Here is an 830-nt window from a genome sequence, read left to right as displayed (position 1 = left end):
TTATATTTCCTACTGTCTGCCTAATTTACGTGGGCGAATCCAATCCACAAATGTCGGGAAGCTACAGCACCGAAAAAGCAAATCGCAGTTAATTGCGTCGGTTTGCTTTCTTTTTGGCGTGGTAAAGCTTCTCCCACATCACATTGCAACAGTTTTCCCATTCGACCAAGCGAAGGGAGCTTTCTAAGACTTTTATCGACAGCTCTGCCTGGTAAAATCTATTGTACATCAGTGGCGGTTTCCTTTATTTTTTGCAGCAAGAAATTCCCATCTTTGAACATTCTGATGAAAGTAGCTTTTCTCATGAAAACTTAACATATAAATCTTAAAAACATTTTGTTGCTTTGGGATACTATTCACATTGTAAAGAAGAACTAATTTTTCCTCAAACTTAGGTAAGGTATACTAGGTAAGTTTATAAAGCGTAAGAAATGAATAAGGATCATGTGTTTTGCGCCCAGCTATAGGGGAGCTAAACATCAGCAACATGGAAAGGGACAATAATTGGTATGTTCCCGTTGACTTTCATGTGAACCTCTCTGGGACGGAGTCAGTGGGTGTGAAAAACTGATATGACTTTGGTGATGCTCTGAAATAATACTGATAGAGAGAGGAGTGGATAATTTCCGAGTCATCTTGTCATGGGTAGGCAGTTGGCGTGCGACATGACGTACATCCTGAGATTCAACTTCAGTAAGACCTGGACCATATGTGCAGCCCGATTAGCAGCCTGGCGTATGCTTTATCAATTTGCACTTGGCAGTCACGGCAAGCATTTGTAAACGACTTGCTGGGTTTCGTCACCAAATTTGCGCCGAAGCTTCCAACCT

At 41.6% G+C, this 830-nt stretch overlaps 1 protein-coding gene across 1 annotated transcript in view; it reads left to right on the top strand.

Annotated features, from left to right (window-relative positions):
- The first annotated feature begins 665 nt into the window (after window positions 1-665).
- Window positions 666-830, top strand: part of LOC119094249 (uncharacterized) — a 7,285-nt gene continuing 7,120 nt past the window's right edge. The window contains exon 1 of the mRNA XM_037217323.1: window positions 666-693. Coding sequence (XP_037073218.1) covers window positions 666-693 — 28 coding nt within the window. The remainder of the gene's footprint in view (window positions 694-830) is intronic.

This window comes from Pollicipes pollicipes, unplaced genomic scaffold (assembly GCF_011947565.3).
Source record: "Pollicipes pollicipes isolate AB1234 unplaced genomic scaffold, Ppol_2.1 Scaffold_4002;HRSCAF=4701_pilon_pilon_pilon, whole genome shotgun sequence".
Classification (NCBI taxonomy): domain Eukaryota; kingdom Metazoa; phylum Arthropoda; class Thecostraca; order Pollicipedomorpha; family Pollicipedidae; genus Pollicipes; species Pollicipes pollicipes.
This window is presented reverse-complemented; position numbering and strand designations above follow the sequence as displayed.